At 44.8% G+C, this 25093-nt stretch overlaps 1 protein-coding gene across 1 annotated transcript in view; it reads right to left on the reverse strand.

The window, feature by feature from the left end:
• Positions 1–25093, reverse strand: part of MFHAS1 (multifunctional ROCO family signaling regulator 1) — a 34978-nt gene that overhangs the window by 5428 nt on the left and 4457 nt on the right. Inside the window, exon 2 of the mRNA XM_014263003.2 lies at positions 360–486. Coding sequence (XP_014118478.2) covers positions 360–486 — 127 coding nt within the window. The remainder of the gene's footprint in view (positions 1–359; positions 487–25093) is intronic.

The raw sequence follows: 25093 nt of genomic DNA on the forward strand, positions 1-25093 counted from the left end.
CATATACAAGGTCCCAAGGAACCTGACCTGCCTGTGAGAGTGGTCCTGCTTGAAAAGGGGGTGTACAGAAATCTCCTGAGGTCCCATCCTACCAAAACCCACCTATGACTGCATTATCTCCTGATCTGTCCTGCCCAATGTGTGTCTTGCATCTGCCACAACACAGCTCAAAGAACATCTCAGCCCATTTCACTGTACTTCTTATCCTCTGAGTGGGCTGTCTATAGCCACAAATAATTAGAACAGTCCCCATGCTGCCAGGCTGACACCTTCCAGAGAGAAGTGCTTAGTGAGGGCATGTTTTACGTAGGCTTTCTGGTGTCTACTGACAAGGGAATAGGTCTGCTTTCTGGTCTCACTTGGAACAAGGGCTGATCACAGTAGGAGTGGGGGGGTAAACCAAGGCAACATTAACTCGCTCGCTGCCGTTCTTGGGACAGATGATCTCCGTCAGTCCCTCTGGTCTCGGCTGACTCAGCAGTTCTCCTGTGAATAAAGAAAAACAATGAAAACTTTTAAGCATCAGCAAGGAAATTTTTGCTTCCCCCATGCCCTTTCTCTCCCCCTCACCAGGTAAGCATCCATGAGTGACACAGGCAAGCACTGCAAGAGGGCTTACTGGCCCTGCAATGTGAGCAGGTCTCATACATGTAACCATGTTGAGTGTCCTGAGTGCAGCTTGGAGACATGCTGCTCCCTACACACGTAACATCTGCCATCTTTCCAGTCTCTGCTTTGAATCACTGCACACAGCCTCAAGAGCTCCTTAGGGATTCATAACATCTAGATGAAAGACTCCCTAATGCCTCTCTCCCTGGGTGCCTTTGCCACAAACTGCCATGGGACTGCTGCTGCATCCTGTCAGGACCCTTGGCTATGCTATACTCTGCTGAGCATGCAAATTCCAGCTCCCAGCTGTCAGCTCTTCTATAATGAAGGCAATACCAGCTCTGTATTGAGTCAGTAGAAGTGGGGGGCTCTCACACCGCCTGGTATCCCTCTGTGAAATGAGTTGCGTCAGCTCCGCTGTTCAAGAGCCAAGTTGGCAGCTCCTCACTGCTGGCAGCCTTGCAGAATGTAGTTCAGGGCAAGACACAGGTCAGCACAGTGAGAGGGGAAAGCCAGTTGCTGAGATGTGCCCAGCCCTGGGGATCACTCACCAACAGCTTGCTCAGAGCAAATCAAGTTTCCTCCTGGCTCCATTCCATACATGACTGGCCCCAGCAAGGCAGATCCCCCAGCCATCAACATGCCATCTCCTCAGAGTAGTCCAGCTACAGCTTAGACACCCAACAGCACCAGAAACACCTCTTGATACCTGTCTGGGAGGTAGAGTGTGCTCTCAAAGGCAATATGGGATGACCAGCAAGGGCTCAATTCTTCTGAGTGCGCCTGCATAGGTGCCAAACAGACCTACTGAAGGCAGAGGCACCAGGTCACAACTGGCTTGATCAGTGACATTCTTTACAGAGGCAGGCCAGCTCTAAGTGAGTTGCAGTCACAGGTCTACACAAAACCCTCTGGACCCATCAATCATGCAGCCACTGTGAGCTGTCCCCACTTCCACTAAAACACTCAAGACAATGGTCCTTGGACTCCTCTATTTTTAAATGCACTTGCAATAAATGCCCCTACTGTTAACGAACATCAGAAAATGTCTCCTCTGTCTAGTGGCTATTGCTGGGCACCCCAGGAAAAACAGAAAAGAAATCACACTTCAAAGTACTGCTCAGCCTGTGCAGCAATAGCACAACAGGCAGCCCCCCCATCACAGGGAATGAAGCCCTACAAATGCTGCTTCCCTCTTCTTCTCACATTGCTTTTCTTCTCACTTTCAGGAAACAGCATGTCATTTCATACAGTGAAAACAGAGGGGAGGGCTTGTCAAGGACTATGCACAGTTCCCCTTGAGAGACACCCCACTGCTGGGGCCAGCAATCCAGTTTGCTCCTATGGTCTGCAGTCTGAATTCACATTTGGTTTGAGTATCTCCCCTCACCTCACACCTACACTCAAACCTGAACTGGCAGAGCAGCTTTTAAGCAAGGAAGATGCATCTTCCAAACCAGAAGAAATGTGATGGTATTTGCAATTCAAAGTTAAGTCTGCAAGGTGGCGTCTTCAATTACATGAGCTGTCTTACTTTGAAAGTAGCATTGCACCCCATCAAGCATGTACACCACAGGGCTCCATCTCCCAACAATTCCCAGGTTGTCAACCCCAGGTTGACTTCCAAACTGCAGTCTTGATAGCTATACTGAAAGCACCATCTCTGAAAGATGAGTGAGAAAATCAGTGCACCATTATGCACTTTAATGACAGGGCTAATATCCATTAGATCTTAAATCAGAAGAGTGCAATAAGACTGGTCTGTCTGCTTGAGCCTTCATTCCTATTTCCATCTTCCCACTTCAGAAAACTTAGATGGTGATTTCTCACACAGAGGAGATTGCTGTAGGGTAAAACAGATGTCTGATTTGCAGGCAAAACCCTTGCCATGGCTCTTCAGTCACCCTCCTTTTCTTCATGGCTTTACCTTCCCCTTTAGGCTGTCTCTGGGATAAAGCTCACCTTACCTTGTACACAGCCCCAACCAAATCTCTTCCAGCCCTGTTCCCATTTCCTGCTGACATACATGCTGCTCCCCAGAAGAAAGACTTTTCTTACAATTTCTCTGTAAGACACATCATGCACCAAGTGGACAGAAGGTCACCTATGTGTCCTTACTATTCTTCCCCCATTCAGCTAAAAGATGTCCTGTTGCTTTACTATACTGTTCTCATCCCCTTCTCATTGCAAACCAATCATCTTTTCTGCACAAGCTCATCACAATACTAAATTAGGTATAGCTATCCAAATCACACCTCTTATCACTACTCAATAAAGATAGTGCAAATCCCACTGCAATATGCAATGTAATGTATGCTATAACAAACTTGCACATCCTGCTTGGATACAACTCTCCAGGCCCAGAATCTCTTGGAGGTTTCAGAAACCTCATACTTCTATTCAGAAATTATTCAAACTGTGGGAGATTAGCAATAAAAGACTTCAGGGTCACAGCAGAGTGGGATAGGCAATCCAATGAGGTATTGGACTGATTGATACAAAAGGAAAAGCTAAGTGCCCAGCATGGGGAGGTGTTTTCTTGGTTTAATTGTTAAGTTTAACTGCAGTTTAGATGTAGCACCTTGTGTCTGCAGTACTTGTTCTGCTCCTACATACAGGCTGTATTTTGCACATTCCTCTGTGAGCACATCTCAGATTTTACTAGAAACCTCAGTTCTGCCTACCCTCTCTGAAAGGTTGCCTGCAATAGCACACACAACCACAAAGCTTATCCTAGTCTCAACATGGACTTCGTTTTAATGTTAACTTCCACAGAAGCCAATAAGGTTTTAACCAAAACTCCAACTACTTTATCTTAAGGCTAAAGACTACAACAGTCAAGTGTGTGAAGAACAACTTCATTTTTCAGTAGACAAATCTACATGACTAAGATTATTCATGTGATTTTAGAGTATGAGCCTTATTTTTAAAGGCACTTTAATGTTAGGTACTTGAGGATCAAGGCCTGATATTTAGATGCATCTAAATCCCAGATCAGTTGACAGTAGAGAGGCACCTGCCAAGCCTGGTTAAAAGCACCTGCAAACAGAGAGCAAATGCTAGAGAAGCTGCTCCTTTGCTGCTGCATTGCCCTGTAATGGCACAAATGGTGCAGAAACGTTTTATCTGTCCCATGGCCACCCTCCCGGTGTTTTGGCACAGAAATTGGTCTCCAGAACTTGGTAAAACGTGCTGCACAGCAAGTTAAGGTTTAGACACAAACCAAGACTGTGTCATGAAACTAACATGGTCAGTTTGGCTGCTGCCATAAGTTGGTTTGTAAACTCCCCCAGGCAGATGGGCTGAGTGAATCGTGCTGCCCACATCATTTAAAGGAAATGTGCTACACATGGGCAGTCCCAGGGAAAGGCAGGAACAAACCTTCACCCTTTCACAGCACTCTACCAGAAAGGCCTGTTTCCTTTCAGCATTAGCTAGCTCACCTGCAGCAGTTACTTCTATCAGCAAGATGTTCTTCACTGCCACTGTTTTATCCCAGAACAGACACAAGCACAGGCTCACTCAAAACTCATGCCAGTGATCAGACCCATGCATGCTGCAAAGCACACTTCACTGGCCTTTAGAAAATACCCGTGAAATGCCAGATACCCGTGACAAATCAGAGAGCTAGGAGAGAGGCTGACAGCAAGAAAATCGAGTACTTGTATAAGTGTTTGGTTACTCCATGCTGGCAGCCAGACAATGCCAGCTGTAAGCCTACTTGGCTGCCTAACAGAGAGGAAGGTTTTGCATGCAGGAAGAAAATCGCACCTAGAACACTTGCCTTCACGCAGCTCCCACTGCAGTAGAGGTGCTCAGAGCCCCCAAGGTTCCCCATTCATGTATCAAGAATCTGCTACAAGGGCATAGGAATGAGATACTCCAGTCCAGCCTGTCATGCCTCTCATCTCCACTCCCTCAGAGCTCTCAGGACAACACATTTGCACAGTATCAGCCTGATGATGTTTATCATTGTCATGCTGTTTTTCCTGCTGTCAGGATCTGGGCCCCATTGGGACAAACAGGCAGCAGTGGATGAGCAGGACCTGGCCCCAGCTCTGTGGTGTTGCTTCTTTCTCTTCAGTGTGCCAGGGGCCTTGAGGATATACAAGGGCATGAAAGCCAAAATCAAGGTGATCTTACATCTTGCCCTGCTTCAGCACTGAACCACTTACTCCATCATATATATCCTAGAGCTGCTCCAACCAAAGACCCACTGGTTTTTGCAGCCTCAGTGCTCGTATGTTCTCTTACTCTAAATCCCTTCTCACTCTTCCTCCTTGCTGAAGGCCTTACAATACAAACCACTGCAAGTGGGGTTGACTGGAGATACTTCACATCTCAGCCTCAACTGCTTCTCTATCAAGCCTCCTTTGACTAATTTTTGCTCGTGACACCTCTCAGCATAGCACTCAGCAGTCATACCTTCATTAGAATAGAGAATAGAACACTTCAACACTGCCTGCATACCCAAAGCACGTGACCCATGCTTGGTTTCCAACAGCAGTTGGAAAACAGGGCTCACACGAGAGCCCTGGGTCTCAGAACACCCCTCTGTGTTGCATGCAGTCCCATCTTCTTTCACCCATACAACTGCAAAGAAATTGGGGCTGGAGAAGCTACAGCTTCTGTGCCTGGCTGTTTGTTGTTTTAAGGTTCAATAGCTGGAGCATTTATACAAGTACATCAAAGCTGTCACAGAGGCAGGGCGAGGTGAATACCCATATGCACAGATTTCCCCTTCTGCTTTAAGCGCAGGAAACACCCTCACACACTGGGACTTTGCAGCCAGCTCTACAAGAAATCTTCCAGGAGTTGTGGCAGAAGGAAAAGGAAGGAGATGGTGTCTCACAACAAGCCTGCTTCTACTCCACACCATCTAAATCTTCTCTGCCACTCTCTGCTTAGATGAAACTAATTACTTGCTTCATACAAATATTGCTGTGCATGACACACAAGCTTATTCTCAAGCACTGTGCACAGAAAATACTGCTCTGTACTGGTATGAATTTTTAATATGCTCCTTGCAGCACTGCCTGCATGTCACGCACAAAAATATTCCCCAGAAAGATAGAACACTGCACTTGATTTATTTCTGGAGTCCTGAGCAACCTGACCTACCCGGCCTGCTTGAGGCAGAGGCCTGGATAGAGACCTCCAAGTTAGGATTTAAATTTTTTCCTCACTGAAGGTCATTCTCCTGGCTACAAATATAGAAAAAAAAAAAAAAAAAAAAAAGCAAAAAAAAAAAGCTGAAAGCAGAAACATCACAAAAGGGAGCAGCGCAGGCTGAAATGCACATTATGAACTGAAGTTTCATAAGCTTCATGTTGCAGTCCCCAGTCAGAGGAGCTTAGAACTAGCAAACAAAAACAACTACAAAACTCCCAGCCTGTCCAAGAGCCCTACTGGGAGAGACTGCTGTGCAGAGAAGAAAAGAGAGAGAAGAACAGAGAAGAAAAACTCTGTTGGTGAGTAGTGATCACAACAGCATGCTGGTGAGCAGAACCACCCATCAGGTAGAACACATGCCCAGGAGCAAATGAGCTTGGGATTTGATATTGTTTAAAAAGAAAGGAAAGGCTTGAAAACAAAAAGAAAGTTTGCTCTGGAGATGGGGAGTGGGAAAGGCAGCCAATTGAAAGGCAAAGGACTAGCCTACAGAGGTGAGTCCCCAATATCAGAAGCTGATAGCACAGAGAAAAAGGGAGACCTTGCAGAGAGCAAGGGTCAGAGCTTTCCAAAATATGCAACAGGAACCAATGTCTCCTTTGAAGGGTTCAATACCAAGAACACCCAACAGCTTCCTTGAGCACAGAGCAGTCTCCTGTGTCTGCCCAGCTCCAACCTAGAGCATCCCAACTGCTAGAGGGGCAGGCTCAGCCTTGGGGCTGTTGGCTGATTGAGGCATTAAACAACTTTCCAGCTCCTGCATTCACAACATCAGCTCTCTCTCGAGCCAGCACCTCATCTGTAGGCCTCACAGCTCTGACTGTGGACATATATATAGCTCACCTTGCATACCTCCCCCAGATGGCTGTACAGGAAATTGTTTTCTCAAGGTTCTTAAGTCATGTGAGGTGAAGGAAACACAAAACAACCTCTGGAAACAGACAGCAGTGCTTTTCAGCTTGGAGCTGACAGGTCACAATTCAGAACCTAGAGCTTCAGTTCTCCAGGCCAGGAACCCCAGAGGTGCTGCAGAAGCTGGGCTCTCTTCAGCTCAAACCTAGGCAGCTTTTCCCCCAGCAGCTGTGATCACCTTGCACTTTACCTCCTACCTGAGGAGCTACCAGGCTAATTACCCTGGCAGGAAGCCCAGGGCTGTGCCAAAGGCTAAGGTGCTCCGCAAGGCCTGTCCAGGAAACACAGGCAGATAGATGCTGTACATGGCAATCACTAACTCTATTTTCTGCCGCTCAGGGAATGGGAGAGTCACACGAACACCAGCTATGGTCTGAAAGACTTAAGAGGGTTAAATACCCTCCCTCTTCCCCAAGTCATTATAGGGTCAGCTTGCTCTTAACGCATCACTGTCACAGCAGAAGAAGACATTAACGCACCTGAGCATTTGCAAAAGCTCTGGGGAAGCCCTTGGCACTGCATGGAGCACACCTCTGGGTGGAGAACTTGAGTGGAAAGTGTTCTGGATGTTTGACTCAACAGCTACAGGGGGTTAATTATTCAAATTCAAAATACCAAATTACAACTCATACACTAGTTTTCCCCTCACGAGTTATTTGAGATCATCCCTTACCAGTGTGGCAGTATAAGGCTTCCAAGTACAAAATTTGGAAAACTCTGTTTTCCCAAAACATTAGTTAATTATATTTTTCTCAGGCACATAGAAATTAACTATAGTTAGAAATGGAATTCAATTAAAAGCAAATTTAAAAAAAACCCTTACATTCCCCAAATCACATAATTTAGTACTTCCCACTTGCAGACTCACAAATACAAATGCAGAGAGCAGTAAATGATCAAAACAGCTCCATCAAAATAACTCCAGGAGCAGTTGTGAAAATTCCCTTCTGTCTCCTGCTGGCAGTACGAAATAAGCAGTTCTGAGAAATAAAAGATGGCTGCCATTTAACCTATTCCTAAGCCAGTGTGGGTAAGTGATCAACCATCAATGTCGCTGTACAACGAACGCAATCTCCCTCTCCTCCTTCTGCAGTCCATGAGATACCAAGCGCAGCCAGCATGTATGCCAGGTAACACTGACATCCCAGCAAATTGCCATGAGAGAGGGCTGTGACTTTTGACACTACTGCTCCTTCCAAAAAGATGAGGAAAGGGGATGAACAAGATGCCATTTCTCCACTCTGTTCCATCAAACTCAATATATTTCAAATAGTGTTTCAGCATGAGAAATTCATCCCTTGCCCAGCTTCACCTCTACCTATTCTGTTGGGCACTCCATCTTCTCCCTGTGCAGTAGGGAATATGGGAACAAGTCAGCTCTTCCCATTAGAGACCAGAGCAGACAATGGAGAAAGGACGTGACCAAAGGGGACAAGCAAACAGCACAACATAAAGTCTTACAAAAAAATGAGAGGGGGCACTGGGGAAAGATCGAGAAAATAAAACATCCTTCAAATTGCTGAATGTTTTGCTGTCCTTCTAATATCTGAAAAGCTTTTTGAATTGACAGGCTGCAACACAGCACTTTCTGACAACTGCAACACAAAGCCATGAAAAATTGATTTGCTTCATTAACATTTTAGGACCTTATTAGCTGGAACGAAATTGACTGTCAAGGCATTTTAAGGGAGAGTCATGGTGTAATGAGCTCAGTGCGAATTATCCTCATCCCAGAATAGAAACAGGCCTGTCACTGAGTAACCAAGCCCAGAATCTACCTTTTGGTTATTTTTAATTCTACCCCTTCAGCTGTATCTGCCACCAAGCACTTTTTCAGTTTGCCAAGGCAAGGCACCAGCTGGAGAGAAAGCTGCAGCCAGCCCCAACCTCTCTGTTCTCACCCAGTGACAGCGAGAGACAACTGCACACAGAGCATCCACCTGAACACTAGACACCACTGGCTGCAGACAGTCCAGACAGCAACAATTCCCACCAGTCTCAGCCCATCTTTCCAAACAGTAATTTCAAAGCTATTACTCCTCCATCACAAAGGAGGTGCTGACCCTTTTTTTGTTCAGACGATCAGCACACTGCAGGTCCAACTAAACGGAAGAAAAAAAAGCAGTTTAGGGAAGTTCTCCAAGTCATTATTACAATAAACAGTTAACAGGCAGGGTCCACTGAAGTCTGCAGGGAATACCAGGACTGGTTACCATCCTGCTACCTCTGTCTCTGTGTTTAGGTCACAACACATTAATAGGTGGCCATGTGAAAAGCCAGCCCCCAGAGCAGGCCATAAAAGACTCCGTCCCACTGACTTCCAGCCTTATGCAACTGAGGAGACCGAGCCAAGACTCCGCCTGCCCTTTTGCTAAATTCAGAGAATTAGTCAAGTCTGTGAGACATTTTTCCTCACAATAGTCTAGCTACTAATATTGAACACAGAACTGACTGACTTCTGCCTGCTCCAACACAAAAACTAGAAAGCCTCAATGCAGGTATTACATGGTCCACTTGAGGAAAAGCAAAAGGAAGCACCTGATGCAGACTGCTGCAATACAAGGGTTCACAAGCAGATCAGACCATTAACTGGAAAAGTGTCCTTAAGCATTACTAAAGAGACAAATCCATGTGCTGATGTCATCTGCTGATGACAGACTAAGGCTGGGGGAGTGCTTGGGACAAGTTTTTTCCCCTGCTGGCTTACTTTTTCCCCACAAGATGTTCATGCATGCCATGGTTGAAGGTAGGATTCTGGCTATGAAGCCGCTCTTCTAGAATTTGACAGATTTCCAGCTGGGAAGTGAAAAATCTGGAGTTTTCCCTTGTACAACCTTTTACACTCTGTCACAGCATCCTTTCTTGCCTTCTTTTATTTTTTCTTAATTTTTATTTTTTTCAAATTTACTTGCCTTTTGCCAGCCAAGAAAAAGGAGAACAAACCAAAACACAAATACAAGAATTGCATTTACATTTTCTGCCCAACAGTTTTCTCTGAGATTAAATAAACTCCTTTCTGGGTAAGAGTAACTGGACTCCATGAGTTGCTTATGCGTTAGGGCCATTCCAAGGTTTCAGTGTGTTTTGCAAACTGAACTGGACGGAGCTGTATTTTCAAACCTGTGGTGGTAAGTATTCTCTCCCAGATCACTTAAGGTGAGATGCATGCGCAATATTCCTCTGTAAAGCTATTTTGGTCACCCTAAAACACTCACTGTTCATTAGGACAACCACAGAGCCCACTTAAACACAGGAACCTTTCTTTTTTTACCCTTCAACATCGACTGGTCTAAGGAGAGAAATCTTTACACCAAAGGTCCTGCATATATTCAAATGTTAAATCAAGTGTTTTACCTGGTTATTGAACCAACTTGAACTCACCCCTGCTCTAATCTATCAACATGACTTCGTATTGAAGTCACTTTACTGGTGAATTTGGTCTATGCACATACATCACTAAATTTATTCTAGGCTCATGCTTAATGGGAACAAAATGCCTCCTTGGCTTTTTTTTCTTCAAAGCTATCTACTTTATACATAGTAATAACTAACCTCACACTGCATGCTGTCCACAAGTATGGCTTTAGCTGACCAGGAAGCTGCAGGATCAGAGAAGTTTCCCTAATTATAAGGACATCAGATATAACTTCCTTCTTTGCATATATTTGTTTCATTTGCACTCTAGTTTGTTAAGTACATCCTTAGTCAAGTGTTTTTTCCTTGTGAAACAGAATGTGATGTAGATTTGCATAAAGCTATGTGGCTAAAATCAGAGGGAGCAGAGCATTGAGACCAGTGGGCAATTCTCCTCTTGGTCTCATGCATAAGTCCACTATAAAAGCATTGCTGATGCACATGGACGTGCCCAAGCAGCACTCCACAGAGCTCAGAGCCTGAGTCTCCCTATGCCAATAGAAGTGGAAACCTGATTTTTGTTTTGAATCTGCTCTATTTGTTTGGCTTAAAGTATCTTTTGTTATTACCAAAATTGCTGTCTTTGAAGTTTGAGTGGCCTGCTGGCTTTCTCTTGCTCAGTGGTAGAATAAAGCTCCATCTGTCCTTTTACTATTAACACCTTCCACTTGCTCCCTTTTCCAGAGGGAATGAGAACTTATCTTTTAACTTTTCTTTTTGCGTTGTTTTGTGATTCCTTAACATTTTAAATAATTTAACCACTGTTTTCTGAACCCTCTCATTCCCCAATATCAAAACAGATGACAGACAACTAATTGCTGTAATTCAATGCAATAGCTAGCTTTTTCTTACAAATATCTTTTTCCCAATGAAAAGTGCTTATTTATGAGCTTAATACTATAGATTGTTTCATTATCTCTAGTGAGACCAATGCTTATTGCTTTTTATTTTACCATTGGAATGCCTCCCAGTGAGAAATCATGCAAAAATAGAAACAATAGCATTGCAACTTAACTCTTATGAAGTTCATTGCCTGCTAAATGCCATCTGGTCTGGGTTCTCAGTGCCCAAAAGTCAATTGCAGCATCCATATTTGCTGTTTAAAAATCACTTCTATGGTAGTCACGTTTCTTACTGGACAGGAAAGAGCTCTGGGGCCCAGAAAGAACTCATCAGCCTCCAAGTGCTGCCAGGAGAACATTTATCTGCTCCACCATTTCCTCCACTCCCCTGGACCTTTCCCTCATAGGAAATTCTGTCCTAGAGTCCCAGAGCTCTCTCCTGGTCCCTTGTTTGTGCTGTAAACCAGTACTACTTGTAGATTTCTACCAGGTGGATAATTCTGGGTACTTGTTCACCGGCATCCTTGTAACAGAGCCCTGACCCCCTCCTCCTTCAGATGTTTTATCAACCCACCTGAACTGCAAGCTTACTGGCTCTCCTCTGCATGCCATCTGTCTTGGAGAGAAACCACCTTAAAACTTCTAAGTCATCAACTTACACTGATCAAAGAGGAGACTCAGGGACATCTTAAGCATACATCGGATGTATCCCAAGAGTGAGGACTACTAGGATTGAAAAAGAACAGGAAGCAGCAGGATTCTTGTTCCCAAATGCCAAGTGCCAGAGTTCAGGTCCCCAATTATGCTTGCTCTGAGGGGAGGTGAAGCAGGTGTAGTAGCTCAAGAGGTGGCTACTGCTAGAAAAGAGGGGAAAATGCTGGCATACTGGAGAAGAGGATACATTTCAGAGCTAGTTAAAGAGTTCACATGCTGTTTTAATCAGTGCACTTTCCACCAAACAATGGCAGAGCAACAGCCAAAGAAATAAGGTCAATCACACACATGGTATGCCATTGCCATTCCAAAAGAAATAAATGCTGCACTTTGTCCAGGTTGACAGCTTGCTCTGAGATGCAGAAGGCCCTAGAGGACTACCAGTGTTTTGGACACAGAGGGTTAAAAGAGAAGGCAGAAGCTAGATTGTCCAGATTGAGCCCTTCCTTCTCTCCAACACCAGAATCTTGCTCTATGAGTGAAAAATTCTGAGAAAGCACAGACCTATAAGCTGCTTCCATCTGTGCATGTAAGGATTTTATGTGCTTGGTGCTAGTGGAAATGCATCCCACAGTTCTGAACTTCACCAGCAACCACCTAGGAGCCAGACAGAGGCACCTGCCTCCCTCCTCCCTGAGCTGGTCCCCCCCACCTCCCTCAGTCTCTTGCCTTTTGTTCTTAAACACTCAAACCACTAGAACAGTCCTCCAAGCAAGGCAAAGCTTTATTAAAAATGACTTCTGATTAAAAAGGGGTTTAAATCCTTTTGTAATGATGACCGGATTATCCGCATCACGCAGCATTATGCAACCGAGAATAAAGCAGCACTGAGCAAGGGGTAAAAGAGCCGTCTCCAGCAGAACCATAACTTTGCGGGTAGTTCTTAGTTCCAGTGCTCACCTGCAAGATTCAGATGGGATCAGGTGCTCTTGATACATGCCAAAGAAGCAGAATCATGCACAAAACTTGTATGATGCAGCAGCTGCAGAGCAGGGGCTGTTTTGTGACACAGCTTTCAAACAAAGGTGCTATTTCAGGGAAATACTGATGCTAAATGCTTCAGAAAGCACAGCTAAAAGTAATAAACTCTGACCTGAAGCCTGGGCACAGGTCTGCCATAAAACATGACAACTTGTGATGGCACACTGGTGATAAACCAGAGGCTGGTCAAAAACTGCCTTCCAGCTGCCCAACCTCACTACAATGACCAGGCTTCCAGCATCCACGCTGGTGTCCAGGGGCAGGAGCAGCCATGCAATAAGCATCTCCTCTCATCACATCCTCTTCAGCCCAATGGTTGGTTGGGGTGGGGTTCTTTATTTAACTTTTTTTTCTTTTTTAAAAATGTGATCCCTGTCTGAATCACTAACCTGAACATGATCTTGTGATATTTGGCAACATTTTCTTAACACTGTGTTAAACTTCACTCTAGGCACTCAAAAATGTGCATGTGTGTATGTACATAACATGCTATACACTTTTGTCAGACAAGTAAGATGTGATTTACTTCAAAGAAGGACAAAGAACAAGTTAAAACTAACAGCTTTCAAAAGCTTTATGGTAGCTTTCCATTACAAAAGACACAGAGAAAGGTAATTTTTTTTCCTGATCCCAAGGGAAGGTTCCCAAACTTTTCTTTCATCCAAGGAAGTCTTTAGTTTGGCTGAGCCTTTGAGGCACAAACACATTGCTTAGGAAAAGACGCACACAAGACTCAACTCTTGATTGTTTATTTCAGCACCTCACCCTAGGAAGGCTCCAAGCTGACCACAGCAGCCACTTGCTGAGCTGAATTATTTGCCTATGCAAGCCTCAGTTAAGATCTTGCCAAAATCCAGTAATGATCACCTCAGAGGCTTAGGGCTCCCTCTGGGCACACACATGCTCCTTTGAGAAACTACAAACTTCTTGCTTACTCAAGCTGCCATGAAAATGTCACCAATGCTGGATCACAGCGTGATCCTTCACATCACAGCATGAGTGACAGCATCCCTGCTCAAAACTCCTGACAGTACAGGTTCAGGTATGCAGATCTGGCTGGACCTTTTAGTGAGGACAAAGCACACTGGAGTTTCACTCCCTTCATAGCCCTCTGGCACCATCGTGAACCCGACAAAATCCCTTGGAGGTGACCAAAGTTCCAGAGTGAGGCTCACGTTGCGTCCATTTTCACCCATTGAAGATTTCTACACAATTGTCCACCAGAAGCTTAAAATGATGATAAAGTAAGAAATAAATTCTAGCTCAGCAGATTTCTAGGATACTGAGGTCAGCAAAAAAAAGGCATCTCTTCCCAACATCCCAGTTGTCTTCCTTCATCTCAATATGAAAGCAGGCGTGGGATGTTCGGAAACAAGTCAGAATGCTGTTGAAGGAGAGCAGTTAGCTATAATAAAATATGATCTTGAACCTCCACAGAGAAAGCTTTAGCAAAGGAGATAGCTTAAAAAACACCCAAACAGAAACCCCAAACCAAAATTAGTAAGAAAGTTTGAAAGCTTGAATTACATATTCCTGACACCAAGAGCTAAAGGTGCTCAGCAGGGCATGATTGCACCAGTGCTTTTTCCAGGCAGGGATGGCTCAGTCCTGGTCCTAATGGTGTACAGTGAAAGATCCATGTACTAAAGAGACCTATTAAACCAAAGTCATGACTAGTTCTCACATAAACTCCCATAGTGTCTTCTACTTTGCTGCCAGTCAAACATCTTTCCTATACTGTCCTTGAATTTGGAGGATGAGTGAAGTACTGGGGGGTGTGTGTTAAAATCCATCACCACTCACTACATCTACAAAATGTTGAAGAAGTTCAGAGCCATCAAAGCTCTGAGCCCCAGAGACCCGCTACTGAGCAGGCAGGGCTCGAGAGAGCTGAGCCGGGCTGTAAGGGGGCCCCAACATAGCACTGGCACATGCTCAGCATGAGCAGGCTGCCCTCAGAGCCCTGAAGCTGCGGCACAGCCGCCTGACTTCACAGAAACAAATTTCTTTCACACTGTAGCCATCACTTAGTGCCCAACCAAAATAGATTTAAGCTGTTCTGTAGTAAAAATAACAGCGACCAAGAAACATTATGTCAGATCACAGGAAGGGGAAGCTCTTTTTTGTTAGATTTTCTAAATTTAGCCACTTTGATATACCAGAGTCATATGGATATGAGAATTTTCCAAATCTAGTGCATGCATCACTGTCTGAAATAAGAGCATGAAAATCTCTCGGACAAAGAAAGAGGCTGTTCAAAAGGAAGATTTAGAGAAATGCACAGGGAGCTGAAAACTCATCTGATTATGCAACGAGTGTAAGTAGGCCTGGTGCTTGCTGCTGACTCCCTGGTTTGGAAGCCTGCCACCAAGCACCCTCTGCTTCAACACATTCAACCCCATCCAGCAATTCTGCCTATAAACTTGGGGTGGGTTAACCCTGACTGGATGCCACATGCCCACCAAAGCCACTCTAATGGGACAGAGGAGAGAAAATACAATGAAAGGCTCACTGAGATAAGAGCAGGGAGAGAACACTCACCAGTTGCTGTCATGGGCAAAATAGACTCAACTTTGGAAAATTACTTTAATTTTTTTACCAATCAAATCAGAGAAGGATAATGAAAAATAAACCTAAATCTTAAAACACCTCTGCCCTACCTAGTCCTTCTTCCTGGGCTCAACTTCACTCCTGACTTTTTTTCTTCCTAATTTTGTCTACCTCCTCCCTCTCCAGTGGCACAGAAGGTCAGGAATGGGGTCTGCAGTCAGTTCATCATAGATTGCCTCTGCTCCTCCTTCCTCCTAAGAGAAGGACTCCTCACACTTTCCCCCTGTCTAGTGTGGGGCCCCTCCCACAGACTGCAGTTCTTCATGGACCTGGGTCCCCCATGGGGTTATAAGTCCTACCTACTCTAGTGTGGGCTCCTCTCTCCATGGGTCCACACATCCTGTCTGTAGTCTGCTACAGCACAAGCTTCTCAAAAAGATCACAGCCTCCTTTGGCCATCTACCTGCTCCAGCTGCATTAGCTGCTGCAAAGGGTTTTGGTTTTTTTCCCCTTCTTATATGTTATCCCAAAGGTACTACCACCATTGCTGGTGGGCTTGGCCTCGGCCAGTGGTCAGTCTGTCTTGGAGCCACCTGGCATTGGCTCTGTTAGAGAGATGGGAAGCTTCCAGCAGCTTCTCGCAGGAGCAAACTTTGTAGGGCTCCACTCCTGCTACCAAAAACCTTGCCATGCAAACCCAGTGCAAAAATACAGTCACACACAGCAAGAGCATAGGAAGCACCATGCAGACCAGAAGAAACACAAAATCCTCTGTCTCTTTCCCTCACTGCAATAGCACAGACATATAAAAAGGATAAGTTTGTCCATCTTCCCCAGCCTAGAATACCCTGGAAATCTGGAGAGGTCCACCTGCTTGTTTCTCTCTGAACACAGCATTCTGACTTCCTGAAGATACTGTCCAGATGAGACTTCTCCAAGAAAGCCAACCCCTGCAAAGGTCTACCCTTTGAATACTTTGAGCCAGAATTGACTATTCCAGCTCTCACTGCTTGTTCCCAGTTGGGCTGCTCAGCAATAAGATGGTGCAAGATGGAGTGACTCAAGGAGTGGGACAGAGACCGGCTGGCTCAAAGCCCACATTAAGGCAGTAGAGGCCAAGCCAGCAGCTGATCTCACAACAACCTACAGCACACTTGAAAAAAACATTTTAGACCCAGAAACAGTTCCCTATCATTAAGTGAGAGTTTGGAACCACACAGCTGTTGCTCAGTCAGACACCAGTTTGTCTGGATTTGCAATTTCCCATGCCCCTTGGCTACTCCTGGGTGCGTCTGCAATTTGCAAGATGCCTTCTGTAGAGCAGATCTCTCAAAGGCTTGCAGAGCAGCCTGGTTGCCACCCTACTGTCACTTTTCCTCCCGCTCTTGTGCATCCCATCATGGCTAAATCCCCCTGCTAAGGAAGGTCATTGCTCCTGTGAGCCACTCACAGCTTCACAGATGAAGTATTTCAAAAGTAAGGGGACAATTCAGTTATGTAGCTGTCTCAAGTCCCCCTTTAGTCCCATATACACAAGGTCACAGCTGTTCATCTTTTTGGGGAAAAAACAAACAAAAAATATACGTAAACAACTTGAACTATTCCCTATCACACATCACAATAAACACAGCTGCATATTATTATACATTGAGGATGTAATCCTGAAAAGTGCAAAGATCAGCAATTTGACAGACAATCATGCTATTTCCCCCATAATGTAGTAAAAGAGAACATGTGTACAGACTGGTGAGTTAGATACAATATAGATATAGAGAGAGGGTGAGAGAAACTCAAGTGTCAGGAAGGTCAAGATGACTGCTTATCAGAATGGATCTTTATCACCATCCTTTGGTACTTCATTCTTTATTGATCTCAGTTTATCTGAGAATTTAAATGAGAGATGGAAATGCAACTGTTCAGACACGGGCAGCAGGAATATTTAGAGTACAAGACTGATGTCAGGCAGCCATCCTTAGATAGAGGTCCCTGCCTCCCCATCCTCCACACTGTACAGCCTGTGCATTTCAGCCCTGCACATTGCTAACTTCTTGCTTTCTAACACTATGTGTTCAGAAAAAAACTGCTTGCCATCCATACCTGACTGCTGCTTTAAGGAAAGAGGCCACAGGGAGTGGAGAGAGGTACTAAATAGCCAGCAACAGAGTTCCACAACAGCTAGAGACGCAGCAGCGAGCTGCTGCACCATGCAGACTTGTGGTCTGTACTGCAGGACAATTTTGCAGTTCTGCTGTGTCCATCATAAACTTTCAGAAACAGCATGATAAAGATGCCTTTTTCCTCTGCTGCAAGAAGCTCACCCTCTGTATGTCGCCCATGTAGCAAGGGGGCGGGGGGGTCATCTCCCTAAATGTGAGAACACTTGTTTTGGGATAGCTTTGGAACAAATCAGTCCTTCTAGCAGTCCTCTGCTGCCAACCTTGCACTGATACAGAAGAACCAAATGCACTGCACATATCTTTCAAAGTCAAGCAGGGACAAATCACTGTACACCTTCAATATTTTTCCACTGTGTAGTTTCATGGGGCAGAAACCACTAGATGCACTGTAAGTAAATTAGGTCAAGCACCTCTGTCTCAAATCAAACCCTGCAGATTTTGATGCTGTGGAAACCACGGCCAATTAATTTTTCAGGAAGTTCATAAACAACCCTACCCTGCTGCATGGCTAGATCTGTCCCTTATCAGATACCATTGCTCACTGGGTATTGCTGGAGAGAAAAAACACCTGCTAAAAATGTAAAGAATATGCTCCAAGAGGAGTTCAGCACACAGACTGGAAAGTTACTGTATACAGATCATTCAAGAAACAAGTAAAGTGTGCCATAATCTTGTATTCTGTTAGGACAAAAGCCTACAATATTAATTTTATCACCAGTCATTTGTGGGCATGAGGCACGTAAATCCCTGTCCTACCACTGTTGTACCTTTGTTTTGTTCCTGGCACATTGTAACATGAAGAGATTGAAAACTCTACAGAAAGTGAAGGGTACTGTGAATGAAGGAGGAAGGAGCTTTCCCAGAACAGTGCCAGTTCCCTCAGATAACACAAATAAAAATGACTCTCTGAACTGGACTCTTGGCAAACATCACCCTAAAACTGGGTAAAAGAGCTATCCCGGTATTGCTTTCATAAAGAGTCTTGCAGAAATGCACTTAGACCAGCTTGCAAAATGCCACCAATAAAAGCCCAGCAGAAGTCTTGCATCATCTTATCAGCACAATTCAATGTATCCTAGATCAACAATAATACAGCTGCTTCCTGGAGTGTTCAAGCACCAAATCTGAGTCAGCACTTGGCAATATAAGGCAGGTCTGAACAGGATTTGAGATGGAACTTTATTTTGTGCTGAAGGTTACTTGCCCTCAGAGTTCAGTTTAGTCTGACCTTCACAAAGTGCTCAGTTTAATGGACTTAACTCCACAAGCTCCAAAGCACCTGGCTCATCTCAAAACTGTTGTTTGGTTCATGCAGAGCTTGCCATGGCTCAACTGCCAATTCAAAATTAATGCTACCTTATAAAGCCTGTAGGTCCTAGGCCATTTCCACACTCATCCCCCAGGAATCCACAGCTAATTCCAGTAATGAGTGTACTCAGTACACCTTTGGGTAAAGCTCAGAGCTCTTGCAAATGACTACTGGGAAAACAAAAAAACAAATCTGAAATTAAGGTCTTGCTTTAAACCACAACCAACTCCAGCAGGCAAGCACTCCAGCACTCACAGTTCAGTCTTGAGCAGAGCCTCCATCCACTGGCCACAGACAACTCACCCCTAACCACAGAACCTGCACAAGTCTGAAACCATGATACCACTGATCGTGTTGGCAGCCCAATCAGCGTTACCACCAAGCTTCAGCCAGGAAAATACCACAAGTGCAAGTCTTTAGTCCAGCAGCCTCCTGAAGCAGAACCATAAACCCTCAAAGGTGAGGATGTTCAGTCCATCTGAACATCCCAAATTAAATTTCTAACAAAGCCAACCAGATATTTTCTTTCACAGGTCTTGTAACTCCTGATCTCAGTTCTTACATCTGGTTCCCCAGAAAGAAACTGCTAGAGGACAGAACTCTCCCAGCTGGTCTAGCTGGAACGAAGGTCACATTCACACAGGTGACCTTGCCATTCAAGACTGTAAACTGCATCCATGCAACAGCTTCTAAAAACACCACAGCTTCCTCATCCTCTGAGTAAGACAGCTCCTTCATGCTGTGGTTACCAAAATCCCATCATCTCTCCTGATGTAGGCAAGACCACCATACAACACACCATGGAGGCAGGCTGAGACTCCTGTAACCCAATTGCAATACTTTCTCAGACACAGGTAAGTTGTTAGCTAGTCAAAAGCACTGACATATTTTGTTTGCAGCAGAGGACTTTGGTGGTTATAATTTACACAGTACTTTAGGCACTCCCTTCCCACTCTTTGTTCCTCCAAGGAGCTCCCTGAAATAGGCATCCCACAAGCTTCAAAGCACCTGAGAAGAGGTGATCTTATTTGGCACCAGCCTGCTTACTCTCACAGTTGTCCACATCTGTGTAACAAGTACAGGTACCATAAATAAGGAGAGGGAGATAAAAGGACATAACTGATTATCTTGTACTCAACCCCCAGAACACAATTTTCTTTACATATTGACAGACGTTATTCCTCTATTCATAAAGGGGGTGGGGGGGAGATAGAAAAAAAAATTGTACACTGATGACTTCCAAGAATTCAAACCCCACAGAGGACTTTCCACTAAAGAATTTTTTCCTCTTCTTCACTGGCAAATTGCTTTCAAGAGCCAAACAAGTAGCCTGCACTATTACTAGCATATTACTAATTGGAGAGCATGCTAGGCTACCACAGTTGCCTGCTAAATACTTCAAAAGCAATGGACACCACAGCATACAGGAGAATTACCTGCCAGAGGCACTCTTATTTTGTTTTTAAACTGATACTGTTTTTTCACATCTCTATCCCAATGTCAAGTAACATCTTCACATCCCCAAATGACAACAATGATTCAGCACTGTTGATGATTTTCCACCACCCTCTCCTGAGATGCATAAGGAGTAGGCCCCTGCAATAAACCTGCATGTGGATCATTCATGCTAAAACTCAACTAAATTTACACAGGAAAACTTCTCCCACTTCAGTGTTTGTAGAAGCAGGTCTCATATCACCAGATGTGTGAGCACACAAGACAGTGTAAAACATGTTCCATGACACCTGTGTCCTCAGCACGCTAAAGCAGCAAACAAATCAGTCCTCAGGTAATCAACTGACTCCAGAGAGGGAAAAACCTCCATCAACAGCTTACCTCACCCTCACAGTCAGTAGCTTTTAAACAGATCTCATACAATGAAACAAAGAATCATTTGGTACCCAGCAACTCTTTTATAGGTCATTTCCTGCAGAGACAAATTTCAGCTACTGTAATAAAAACCACAAACCAAAAACACAAAACAAAACAAAAAAAAGTAACACACTGAAGGCCAAGAACTCTGCCTTGCCTCACTAACCAAACCAAAAAGATCCACTCAACCAAATCTAGCATCTCCCTGGTTCAGTGGTGGCTGATCAAAGTCCAGAGGCTCAATGCCCAGAGATGACTCCCATGGGGAACAGGTCATGGCAAGACAAACCAGAAGAGCTTCCCTGTACCACAGCTGACAAAGCAGGAAAGCTTTCTTTCAGCAGAAATGCATAGGAACTTTTTGTGTAAGGAAGAGGATTCCTTCAAGCAAGAAAGAAGATTTCTTCAAGCAGTGTTAAGTGTGCATGTTGCCATTCTAATTTCAAGTAATTTCAGCAAGTTCTGTATTAAGAGCTTTAAAATAAAGCCCCCAAACACACACAATACAAGGTAACCAGACATTGCCAGACAGCTTTAAGAAGCATTCCCTCCTGGTTCCTGCATCCTTCCAAGCCAGACTGCCAGGCACAAACCCAGGTCTGCACTGACTACTTCAGTTCTCTCCGAAGATTGATTCCCACATCTATACCCCACCAGGGACAGTCCCATGGCGGCCACCAACTCTGCATACCACACTCTTCCTCTGGCAATTTCTCAGCTTCCTCCAAGACCACAGAAACATCTGTTGTCCCTTTCAACATGTTGCTTAAATTAGAAGATGCCACAGCCACCAAACTAGAGGACTTCAAATACTGACCTTGAACACACAGGTTAATAGGAAGGAAATCCCTAAAAATCTGTGGTGCCACATTAAGTTACTCCTGTGTTTCTACACTGGTACCTACAGCAAGTCACACCAGTCAAGGCTGTCACTTCAACAGCACAGAAATCAGCTCCAGTCAGTAAACTATCCATCCTTGAGCCACAGAATGACAGTAGCTTCCCTAAGTCCAGCAACCAATCTATGCTCTTCTCCCGAACCCTGGGCCCTGGTCAGCTTCATCCTGCCACCCAGATCATCCACGTCCAAAGCTCACATGGTGCTGAAGTCTTGTCCCACTGTCTCCAATTATGCCACAGTACTCTGCTGAAACCACAGCCTTCCGGATAGTGTGACAACAGTCGCAAACCAGCCATAGCATCTACTTTGAAAGTCAAGCAAAAAAGACTCCACCTGCAATCAGAGAAAATAGAAGGCTACCTAATGCTAATGTCAGGCTCTGTAACAAGCAGGTGTTACTCTACTGCAATTGTGTATGAAAAGAACCCCAGCTACTTAAAGCATGACTACAAAGTGGAATTAGACACCTGACATGAGCCTTCCACTGAGCAGCAGCTCAGATTTTAAAACGACTTCTGAGCCCTTCTGAAAAAACCAGTCTCACCTGCTCTCGCCTCACCTTGCATGGGGTGACTCGACAGCATGACACACCATAGTATCTTCCACCTCTCTGTCTCCTGACTCCATCCCAGCCACCAAGCAAGGTCATGGTAGCTTTTGACTCCAACGCAGAGCTGATGAGCATGGTTCACTTTGAATCATGTGCATAAGGTGGCCTACTTAGCCCTGCTCTAGCCATGAGAGAGAGACTCGCAGGGGAACTCCACTATGACACCTCCATCTGTACCTCTTAAGGTGACTGGCAGTATAATCCCTGCTTCTGTTCACCCTCAGTGTGGGAGACAGGCAGAGCAAAGGCTTGTGATCTCCCTCCTCCCTGCTCTGATACTTCAAGAAGGGATAACAAGGCAGGTGGCAGATGCGCACTTTCTCTCCACAGGAGACCTCTTGCTAGTCCTCCAGAGCCTTTCAAAGCTCCTCAATAGCTCTGGAGCTTCCTTTTGGACAGGGGCTGCTAGGCTCACACATTACCTTTGCCCATGGCTTTCTATTTGCTGTCACATATCACCTTATCTTGTGACAGCATTTTGTCCACCTTCTGCAATGGATACAGACTCTGGCTTTCTTATGTCTACACTCACACAGCCCTTTCACAAAGCAGGAATAAAGGAAAACCACCGGTCAAACATGATCCCTCCCAGGCCAAACACCAGAAGAATCATGGATAGGACATCAGGACACCGTGTACAAAAGATGGTCTGGAAGAGCTCAGGGTGGCCCAGACCCAGCCTAGTACAGGGCAAGGAGAAACAGCAGCAGGCAGTAAGCAGGTGCCTATGAACTGAAGCTTAGAAAATCCAGTCACACTCGTCCAAACAAAGCACACGTGTCTACTATCAGACAGATGGCAAACCACCTCCACCCCCCAATCCCAAGTCACTTAATAGCTTACAGGACATGAATAACCTAAAAGCTCTCCAGTCCAGGGGCTAAAAGAACATCATATAAAAATGAGAGCATTTCACAATGTCTGTGATGACCCAGCTGAGGTCTTACTGTCTTGGAGAGGTGAACCATTCCTGTTGGTCACTCGAAGAGGGATATGACTTTCTTAGCCTGGCAGGGACACTTATTTCTATATAGTGCAAATGTAAAAGAAAAAAAAATAATTTAACACACTGAATTGTTACCAGCCAAATGGATGACTGCAGCTTCAAAGCACACTGAGATTCCAGCTCAAATGCCAATTCAGTTACTGTTTCACACAGCTACAAAACTGTTTCAAACACAAAAACTTCCTTAAAAGGACCCTAACAAGGCATTTTTATATCACTTTCATTCACTGTTTGCAATAAGCCCTCAGAAAACTGAATCCAGAATCTCAATTTTTATTAACCATTTCTACACACAGTAGCCCTATTCCTAGAGTATTTCTGTGTGTATTATCAATAGAAGCTATAGCGTGCAGGACAGAGAGGAAAGGGAAGGAGAGGAAAAGCAAAGATTAATCCTCAACTTGTGAACACCCTTTTTGAAGGGGATTCTAATAAAAATTTTGGATGACCAAAGAATGCACCATCAGTTAGTTTCATGAATGACGACACAGATTGCACAACCACACACAGAGCCAGACTGCACTTCCATTTTTGAGCACAAATTTGGCAGTGTCTACACAGAAATATTTCCCTTATTAAGGTCAACTGACTGCAAAGCACTTCTTCAGTGCAGTCCTAAAAAGCCCACAGACCTATTTAAGTATTAGGAGCATTGTAATTGCCAGGGATTTCCACTAAAAGGGCTTGGAAAGAAACACAGACATCTCCCATACTACATATTTTCGAAACATTAGACCCCTCTCTTTCCTACACCTTGTCAAAAATGACACCAACCATGACTCACTTGCATGACAGCAAGCTTGGCAGCATGACTTAAACATGCACGCCTCCTGATCAACAAAATCGGGAGGAAAATAAAGTCTTGAGCTTCACAATTGCCATTTAGGGGCTCCTAAAAAGTCTTTTATTCATAGAGCAGATACACAGGAAGGAGTATTTTAGATTAGATGCAGACATACAGGCCTCCCAAGTCAAATCACAGTTCACATTTTTCATATAGTCCAGATCAAACATGGTCTAGAATTAAGCATCATCCATGACAACAAGCAGGTTTCTCAGTAAATTAATTTAATAACTCTTTGGCATTTCCACAGACCAGCCTTGCCTTTTAAACATGCTTGTCTGGTGTCCTCCCAGCTAGAGTCACACAATATCCATGTTTAAGAGAGCCATTCCCTGCCCCAAGGCAGGGTCACACCTGGGATACTATCCTGTGCCCCAGATAGCAAAGCCTGAATTCCTTGCTGGAGCACCTCAAAAATGCTGCAACCCCCTTTCCACAGGCAGCATCACCCAGGTGCCATGTGGAGACCTGGCACACAAGCCCCAGCTCCTCCTGTGCTCATCACACTGCTTACCTGTGCCTTCCCTTCCAGCACACTTGGCCTGGCTCCCAGGTGAGAGCAATCCTTTCCCAGCTCTAAGGAAACATATGTGACACAGCCAAGTCCAAAGGAAAAGGCCCTTCAACACCCCTCTCAGTCTTCTGAACCCACTCTGACCATCACTGGGGTGAGCAGCAACACCAACAGCCTGTGGATGGTCTGACTCCTCTGCAAATTTCCCTTTTAAAGCATCATCTCCTCACAGGGAGAAAAGGGACAGCCACAAAGCATTCACCAGTTAAAAATAAAAGGAGATGTGTGACTGGAGACTGTAATTCACAAGTTAAATCTTCAATAGATGCTGATCACACCGTCACACTGCACATCCATATGTCTGCTGTCTTGACTAATTTTGGCGGGTTTTTGGGGACAGTTGTTGGGGTTTTTTTCAGGGGTTCTGTGGCAGGTTTGGCTTTTTTAGTTTCCAGGGGTTTTCTTTTGGGAAAGCAGATCACACTGCCCTACACATGAGCAGCAAGCTATCACACAGCATGTCTCACAGCATGAGACCCCCCCCAGTCCCATGGCTCTTACATAAGTGAGCAGTTAGAGGGAGATACGGCTAGCTGATGGAGCCAGGACTCAGGCTGAGGAGCAAACTGCATCTCCTTATTCTAAACATCCAGAGGGAGAAAAACC

This window comes from Pseudopodoces humilis, chromosome 6 (assembly GCF_049639895.1).
Source record: "Pseudopodoces humilis isolate 2021_Gansu_Grassland_sample_001 chromosome 6, ASM4963989v1, whole genome shotgun sequence".
Classification (NCBI taxonomy): domain Eukaryota; kingdom Metazoa; phylum Chordata; class Aves; order Passeriformes; family Paridae; genus Pseudopodoces; species Pseudopodoces humilis.